At 38.2% G+C, this 8090-nt stretch overlaps 1 protein-coding gene across 4 annotated transcripts in view; it reads left to right on the top strand.

Annotated features, from left to right (window-relative positions):
• The window catches only part of akt1 (v-akt murine thymoma viral oncogene homolog 1), a gene marked incomplete at its 3' end in the record, with an annotated part of 41545 nt that overhangs the window by 5076 nt on the left and 28379 nt on the right, over positions 1–8090 (top strand). For 2 of the 4 annotated variants that reach the window (XM_014011865.1, XM_014011871.1), the window contains 1 exon segment: positions 2920–3096. In XM_014011865.1, coding sequence (XP_013867319.1) covers positions 3051–3096 — 46 coding nt within the window. In that variant the 5' untranslated portion in view covers positions 2920–3050. 4 annotated transcript variants of the gene reach the window in all.

Raw genomic sequence — 8090 nt, 5'->3', positions numbered from 1 at the left:
ATGTGAGCCCACATATACTGTCCGATATCATGTCTGTCGAAGACCCGTCGTGTCTGCTACTAGCTAAAACAAAATGGCGCTACACCTCCGGCTAAGCTGGCAGTATGGTCGCCCGGCTGTCGACCGGTCAACGCACCGTCACGTGGTTGTTCGGCGTTTGTTTTCGCACTGACCTTTCATAGTTCCCCCAAGAAACCCAGAGTCCAGCTGCTGGGAAAGCTCTCCCGCTCCAGCATACGTCACTGCATGGGATTCCTTCCCCGGGGAGTGCAATGCCGGAAAAAAAAGTCAGCGGCTCTTCACTCGACATTTATCCACAAACTGGTCCTGGATTAAGCTCCAAAGTTTTTATCAGTCAGATTCCACCATGAAAAATGTCTKTTTTATCCCCTTTTATGAGCTTTTGGCCATTGACTATCTTTAAATCGCTGCTTCCTGGTCAACAGTCAGCTCTGGAAGCGATCGCCTTTTTCTTGTTTTTTCTTCTTTTTGTGTTTGAAGCAAATGCAGCCTAAGAGCCCCCTGGTGGCTGAAGAAAAAAATCCACGTATAAGCCACACTGGACTATAAGCCGCATGGTTCAAAGTTCAGGAAAAAAGTCGCGGCTTATAGTCCGAAAAATACAGTAATCTGTTTACACACTTGTGTGAGTGAAGATTAAGTGCAATGATCACGTTGTTTTGGTTACAGTCAGTAAAATTGGAGCTGTGGACTCTTAACTTTGAACAGACAATAATGTGGGGTTTTGTGGGTCAGTTTTTCCCCATACCTACTCTTTTTCACTGTTTGACCTAATCAAGACTTTTCTAAGATTTTACACTTCAAAATAGGTAAAAGTGTGTGACTTGTACTGTTATGGTAACGGGTCAATTGGTATCGGACAATTCTCAAAGTTGTAGTATTGGTATCGTATCGGAAGTGAAAAAGTGGTATCGGGACATCCCTACAGTAGACACATGATCAGTATCAATAGAAAATATGCCGAAACGTTGACAATGTCACTTGCTGAAGCTTATAGAAGTTTACGTAGGGAAATCAACATTACAGATGGGCCAGAACCAGAGATTGTGATAAAACACAACAGCTACTGAAGCTAAGCAAGGTTGATGGCATCAAGTAATTCACTCACTCTTTGGTAAAGGCCTATTATGTTTTAGACAACTAATGCTGATTTAGGACAGTTTTGTTGTGATAATTTCACTCATATGCTATACATTAGATCTAATAGTTAGCATAACAGTGTGTATAGGTCCAAAAAAGGCTTCCAGTAGATTTTTTTTAATTCAGTCTACATCTAAGAAACCTTCAGTGTTGGACAAACTTTTCGTAAGTTGTCTGAGACGTTAGTCTAGCTAGCAAAAAGCTGTTGAGTAATATGCACATTAGCAGTTTCTTGTTTTTACCACCRTGCCTCAGTTGTTTTGAACAACATGGAGTGAAAGGAGAAAATGATGCAACAGCTCGAGAGGAAATTGTGGATAAAAGGGGAAAGGTCACGTCACCAGTTTGGCAATAATCAGTCTTTTTTTTCCTGGTTCTTATTCCAAGTGGGTAAAACCAAAAACTAATGAATGGCGACTAAAATGAAATGCTTAATATCGTGATGCATTTTTCAGTCATATCGCCCAACCCTAATTAGTGTTATTCAAGTTAATTTGTTGTAGCAAAGTATTGTAANAGACGTTAGTCTAGCTAGCAAAAAGCTGTTGAGTAATATGCACATTAGCAGTTTCTTGTTTTTACCACCGTGCCTCAGTTGTTTTGAACAACATGGAGTGAAAGGAGAAAATGATGCAACAGCTCGAGAGGAAATTGTGGATAAAAGKGGAAAGGTCACGTCACCAGTTTGGCAATAATCAGTCTTTTTTTTCCTGGTTCTTATTCCAAGTGGGTAAAACCAAAAACTAATGAATGGCGACTAAAAYGAAATGCTTAATATCGTGATGCATTTTTCAGTCATATCGCCCAACCCTAATTAGTGTTATTCAAGTTAATTTGTTGTAGCAAAGTATTGTAAAGGCCCTGTTACACTATAACGTCTTATGCCATATTGTRAAAAATTTAAAGACRTCTACGTTGAAGATGRAATTTAAAAAATCAACTGGAAGCCTCTTTTAGGCGTGTACATACTGTAATTCTAACAAATTGATTCATTTATATAACTTTTATTAGTATTTTAGACAAAAYRCATTACATAAGTTGTCTAAAACATTATWGTGAAGCATAAAACGTGCCAAAAAACAAAAAGAAATGTAGTTTTAATCTCTTCCAGTCCAAATTTATTAAAAATGTGATAAAATTTTGTCATCTGCATTAAAAATGCATCCAGTGGTATTGGTGGGRAAATAAAACAATTAAAGAACACTGTTAATTTTAAGTTTTGTTATCACTTGCTTACAGGATAAAAGTAAAACTAAAAATTCTGATACAGTCAGATGGAAAATCTGAGTTTAGCTTTGCCAAAACCATTAGCATACACTTTTTTTATACTGCGGCAAAACAAGCTTGACAATCTATTAATGTGTGTGGCTTGTGTGAGAATTATTTGACGTCATTTATTATTTTTTTTAGTGCTGTTGTGGTCACAAGTAGAGGGAAAATCTCCTGGTCTATCAGGAATGGGTGCTTTCGTTGTGAACAGCATGGAATTTTCCAATATGGGCGAGTTCACAGCGAATGCCAAAAACCACGGCCTCGCACAGTTATTTGAACCTTGAAATGTTGCAGGTTCCACTTGTTAAAAGGACACCACTGTGGCTGCGAGCGCGTCCTCCTCAGATTGGGCCATAAAGCACGAGGATCCTCTCACTTCCGCCGCCTCCACTCTACGTTGTTGACCTGAGGGTTAATATTCAGACAGATGAAACAAAATCCCTCACCTCAAAGTGAGGCTAATTTTTACTTTTCTCCAACTAATAGGTTACCACCATTGAGAAGGCAGCTTTAAACCCCAGGACCCCGTCTCCAGGCTCCTGCACAGGGCTGAGTGAAGGAAGCAGCATTGTCTCTCTCCCTGTGGAAAACCTGGATCCTCCATCTAGTCCACCAACATGACCAGTGTGGTGATCGTCAAGGAGGGATGGCTGCATAAAAGAGGTAATAACAAAGCRTCTACTTTATAATTATTAACTTTGTTTTTAAAGATAATTGTCACAGGCACTTTATTTACAGTCAAGTAAATGGTATGCTTGTTTGTCTTTGTGTCTATGGTGTGTAATAATGTGATTGTGATGCTGTATTTCTGAGTGTTTTATGTGCTGCAGAACAGGAACCTGCTGTAAAACAGCAATTATGCTGAGTCAGGCTTGATTTTTAGTAATCTTTTCCTGTTAAATCAATAAATCAAATCAAAATCAAATCAAGTGTAGTGATTACTAGAACTGTTCAAACATGCAGGTTAACTAAGCTACCATGAAACACAAAATATGTAAAGACTTTAAAAAATGTTCATTGCGCAAAAAGGCCTCAAACCCCTTGTTGATGCATGTTTGCGTTCTGCACTGTCAGTTTTGATTTACCTCCTTTTTATGTACATTATGTACTGGAGTAGTTCCAGAAATTAATTTCTGATGTAGTTGTTGATAAATTAGCATATTTGTATTGTTGTACATTGTCAATAATTTTGTGATTGATGGTCGCTATTTAGGCAGGGATTCATTTTGATTAAAAAAAAACAAAAAACATCTGAACTAAAGTACTACTTATTTGTGGAGTCCCCAKTTGGGCCCCATTCGGTTCCCCTGGCAGTGTTGTGTGGTGTGACATGGTTCTGTGTCGGGCGCGAGTCCTGTTGTTTGGACGAAAAGGCATTCCTCACATACCTGCTGGCTTTGAGCAGCTTTATGTGCGCATACTAACTCTGCCTTCGACTGCAGCTGCCTCACAGAGCCCACTCCATCACCACCAGGGGCAAAACAGGATAAGAAACTTTCCAAAACCACTGACATCTCCCAAACCCAGAGCCAAAAAACACCAGACTTTTTCAGTGGATATGCGGAAACTTGGATATGGAGAAGATACTGGAAGCAGGTCACTAATAAAACTCATGTAAACAGATTGTTGCTCTGTCTTCAAGGAGTGGATCAACTTCAGGAAGACGTGTGTTTATAATTCATGCTGCGACTGATTCCATTTTAACCTCAACTCCTACCTCTATGTTTTGTGCACTCACACTGGGGAGTCCCAGTAGGAGGACTGTGAAGAGGTAGGACTATATGTCCTTTCAAGCTTAGGTTTTTCAGGGAAGCGTTAAGGTGTTGGGTAGGAAAGCAGCACGGTAAATCGTGATGCACTGTGTGCACAATCGTCACATTGCAGGTCCTGCGATGCAGGAAGCAAGTAAAATCAACATGTTATCTAGGGACCAAACCACTAACGGTCACGTCACTGCTTTTATTTTGACGGGTTGCTTCCGCCGGCGGGGGGGATAAGCTAAAACTTTTATTTTGTTGTGAAACTTCTGGGACAATAATGGCAGCGTTTTTTGGAGAAGTGTTGTCGGTGAATTCTCCAACTGTTGAGGATGACGACGAGGATCTTCAAGAAAACGAGGAAGATGAGCAAATTCGCAGAGAACTGGAGGCAAAGATGTAAAATACGGTTCGATTAAAAAGTGTGACGGAAACTAAAGTAGACACGGAGGCAATTCACATTGGAGCATGATAGAAGGAAACATACTCAGGTTCCAGCAGCCCTATTAGTTAGCTGTAGTAGAATCAAAACACGCAACTGTATTTGTATCATGTTTTAATTAATTAGTTAATTTCATTCATAAAAACAAAATCTATGTACAGTGATAAAGAAGAAAGTAAACCATGCCCTGAATGAAAAGACTGCAGAGTGAAGAAAAAGCTTGAATCTGCCCTTTATTTTCAGAAAACAACTTCAACAAACTGAAACTTGAATGATTTCCAAATTTAAAAAAAATTAAAAACATCAGTTATCCTTCATATCTTTTTTCCATTAAATACTACAAATGTTTTCCCAGTAATTTTGACTTGATCATCTTTTTAAATATATGAGAACACATATGTTATCAGATTTTTAAAAAGATGTATCTTTGATTATAAATATTTTAAATACAACTCCTTGTTATTATTTATTTATTTATTTATTTATTTAGGACCTTGTGGTAGTTATAACACAAGGAAATGAGACCCATCTGCAAGTTTCATTAACACGACTATAAATGTAGCAGATTAAGGTATCAAGTAATAATTTTACTCTAATAATATTGTATATTAAATATATTTAAAATTGGACATATAAAGTGTTGATTGGTATACATTTGCAGATGTATCAGTACCATAGTTGCCTCCTCCAGTTAACTCACCACCACAGACTGTTTCCTCTCAGTAGCATGTGAATACACAAACTCCATTTGACCATCTCAACTCTGAACTGGTTGGTTTGTTTGAGCAAAACTAACTTGGTTTTGTTTTTATTACTCTAGTTATCACCAGGGTTTCAGGCTTAAAACTTTTTAGTTGTGTTTTTACACAAGTTCTTTGAAACATGACACAAATTTGTGTGCTTTTAATTTTAATATCGACCGTGTTTTTATTACAATGGGAGAAAAGGAATCTGTGTGTGCGCACTCGAGTTTTGCGTCAGCGGGACTTTACAGATAATTCGCGATTCTGTTGTTACCACAATGCTATCGGAAACAAAACAAAAGAAAGCAGGGCTATGCATTGCTTGTTTAGTTAATAAAGTTTTTTATTATTAGCTTTTTTATCAGACAAACAAGCATTCAGAATTTCCTTCGCATCTGCACGCAAGGTTTTGTTTGTTTTTGAGAGAGTTGGTTGTAGTTATATGAAATCAGCTTGATCTGTTGGTTTAAAAAGACAAACGTGTACTACTCAAACATAGAAAGAACTGCTCTTTAAATGTTAAAATATGGCAAAGAAATTCCAGGTATTTCAGTAGCATGTTGCAATTTTTCGGGTGGAATCTTGGAGTCTGCCAGCTCGACCACTAATTAAATAAATTGGTTAAACACGAAACACTCAGGAAGCGCAACGCAGACTGCAGTGTGTCCTACATGCTGGTTGGTCATTTCCTACAGCTAAGATGCTGCTGGAGAATTTGAAATGAAAATAAAACCCAGAACATCAAAGCATATTTTAAATGATCTGCTTTTTACCGGTTTTATGGGTCACATTTAACTGATGAAGAAAAAAAAATGAGGGAAATTTGAAGCAACACGTGTGCAGCTCAGCTATCTCCGCTGCATTACTGATAAATTGTTTTGGTAACAAATAAACAGTTTTGATAATAAATACTTATTTTTATTTTACTTTTTCTACTTTATGAATGCAATTAAAATTGAAGGATTACCTTATGTGGCATTTGTGCTTAAAAGTGCTAAATACATTTTTATACCTAGTTTAATTTCAGGAAAAGCTGTTAAAATATCTATGTGTATATTTTCAGTATGGTCATAATTGAATGTTTAAAAAAGGATCAAGTTAAAGTGGAAAGTGGCATGAAAACAAGTTGCTCTACTGATCGTAATGTTTTTGATTGGGAGCATTCATGCCTGTTGGCAGGGGAAGTTATTTGAAGCCACAATTATAAAAAAAAATTGTCACCTTATTTGGGTTTGTGGTCTTGCATCATGTTGAAAATAGTATTTGTTGCCAAAAGTTTTGTTTTTTGGATATTAGTATAGATTTTACTTGTTTTTATTAAAATTTTCTTGTGGTCAATATGAACTAAAGCATTTTTAAATAGGGGTTGGTATAAAATTGCATAAATTGCACTTGTTTGACGTGTCTCATTCATTCTAACCCTGTATGATTGTGTACTCAGTTTTGTAATCTTCTGCTTTTTTTTCCCACATATTTTTTTGTCTCAAAACTGGYAAATGTCCAGTTTTCCTCACTTGCACCAATAAGAACGGAACATCCTAATATTTAGTCAGTGTAAGACGTAACTAACAGTGACTGGTAAGAAAACGATGAGTTTTATTTGGCGTACTCTTGCAGAGTCGCCGCTGGAGTTGTGACGCGCACTGAACAAACAACAACCCTTCAGGAATAATGAGCTGGCGTGCTCTGGTAGCCCAGCAGCTGTGCCCTGTGAAATGTCACCCCGAGCCTCCGTGTTTCGGTTGGAGGACGTCTGCCTGCTTCCCTGACAGGAAGGCTTTTAGTGTCTTGTCACTGTCATACAGTCATTGCCCCAGAGCCACCACACAGGAGGTGAACCTACAGCAGCCCTGCTTCGCTATCCGTCACCTCAACCAGGGATCCTGCACCTTGAGTTGAGCTTTTGTTGTGTGGTAGTAACGCCACCCAAGTGACTCAAACCTCCACGTGGGCGTGATGATAAAYGGCTTCAACTACCTCACCATGCTCATTACTCCCATGTGTGTGTTCAAAATACCAATTTAATGTCTCAAAAATGAAATGGACCTTCATATCTCCACCAACATTTTGTGTGTGATCTGTGAACTTGGACAAACTGTTTTTCCTGTATAACTTTACAAAATTCGTCTCAGTTTGAGTGTCCTCTTGTAGTTAGTTTTTTTGGCTCTGTACGATGTCTTGGTTTTCACAGTCKGCCAGAGGCAAACACAAATCACAGCAGCTCTGGCCTTAGCTAAACACAGCCCTGCCATTCACCTCACTCTTTGATTCCTTTCTGATTAGTCATCTTCACTGTGCACGTGCAAGCTTTTATCAAAACTCCAGACAGAAAGTGGAGCCAGCGTTTTCGCGTCCGTACCTTGTGGAGCTGCTCTGTTTTTACAACTCCAGATTCTCAGCCTTGAAAAACTCAGAATATTTGTTCCAGACGGGCTGCACTCGGTGAAATGATCTCATCCTGAAGGACAGACCTTCACGCTTTTCTTCTTAAGACTTTAAGAAATGTCTGTATTGTGAACACTAAAGCTTATATTTAGAACAGTTTTGTATAGGGCTGCTACGATTAATCGACAACTAATTGATTATTAAAATAATCAATGACTAGTTTAATAATCGATTAAGGGTTTTCTTTTTTTTTTTGTTCTTTACTTTGTTTTTCTCTCCAAACTGCTTTGACACCTTCCACTGCCACATCTGCCTTTCTGTCCTTGACAC

The sequence above is a fragment of the Austrofundulus limnaeus genome, unplaced genomic scaffold, assembly GCF_001266775.1.
Source record: "Austrofundulus limnaeus strain Quisiro unplaced genomic scaffold, Austrofundulus_limnaeus-1.0 Scaffold2, whole genome shotgun sequence".
Classification (NCBI taxonomy): domain Eukaryota; kingdom Metazoa; phylum Chordata; class Actinopteri; order Cyprinodontiformes; family Rivulidae; genus Austrofundulus; species Austrofundulus limnaeus.
Note: the sequence above shows the minus strand (reverse complement) of the source record. Positions and strands in the feature narration are given on the sequence as shown.